General features: G+C 43.2%; 1 protein-coding gene across 1 annotated transcript in view; it reads right to left on the bottom strand.

Annotated features, from left to right (window-relative positions):
- LOC123161257 (zinc finger BED domain-containing protein RICESLEEPER 2-like) overlaps positions 1–570 on the bottom strand; it is a 1,758-nt gene extending 1,188 nt beyond the window's left edge. Inside the window, exon 1 of the mRNA XM_044579112.1 lies at positions 1–570. Within this exon, the coding sequence (XP_044435047.1) occupies positions 1–555 (555 nt within the window). The 5' untranslated portion in view covers positions 556–570.
- Between the last annotated feature and the right edge of the window lie 6 nt (positions 571–576).

Genomic DNA, 576 nt, shown 5'->3' with positions numbered 1-576 from the left:
AAACTCACAATCCATAAGTGGCATCGAGGTACTTGTGTTGCAATTGTTCTTGGCTGATGATCCACTAGCTCTTTCTCCAGCTTGCTTATTTTTCGCAACAAACTTCTCATACAATGTGTCCAACTCTCCGCGCACAATATTCTTCTCAGTATTTGCTTTCCCCACAGCATACATTTGGTGATAGCACCACTCAACATACCTCATCTTGTACCTTGGGTCCAAGATGGTAGCAAGCACCATGACATTGTTCGGCTCATCCCAATACTTGTCAAATTTATCCATCATTGCATCACCCATTTTCTTGTAGCATTCATCATCATGAGCCATGGCTTTTCTCAAAGCAATCTTGATGCTGACAATGTGAGGGTAGAATATGTTGGAGGTGGGATATAATTGCCCTGAAAACGCAGTTGTCACACGAGATAAAGAGAGGAGCAATGGCTTAATAACTTCAAACTTGTCCCATTCTTCTTTTTCCGGTTCCCATTGATAGTTGGCATTTGAAGCTGCATAAGAGGACAAGGCTTCCCTATACGGGCAGGCTGTATCAAGCATCTGGTACGTTGAACTCCACCG

The sequence above is a fragment of the Triticum aestivum genome, chromosome 7B (assembly GCF_018294505.1).
Source record: "Triticum aestivum cultivar Chinese Spring chromosome 7B, IWGSC CS RefSeq v2.1, whole genome shotgun sequence".
NCBI classification, from domain to species: domain Eukaryota; kingdom Viridiplantae; phylum Streptophyta; class Magnoliopsida; order Poales; family Poaceae; genus Triticum; species Triticum aestivum.
This window is presented reverse-complemented; position numbering and strand designations above follow the sequence as displayed.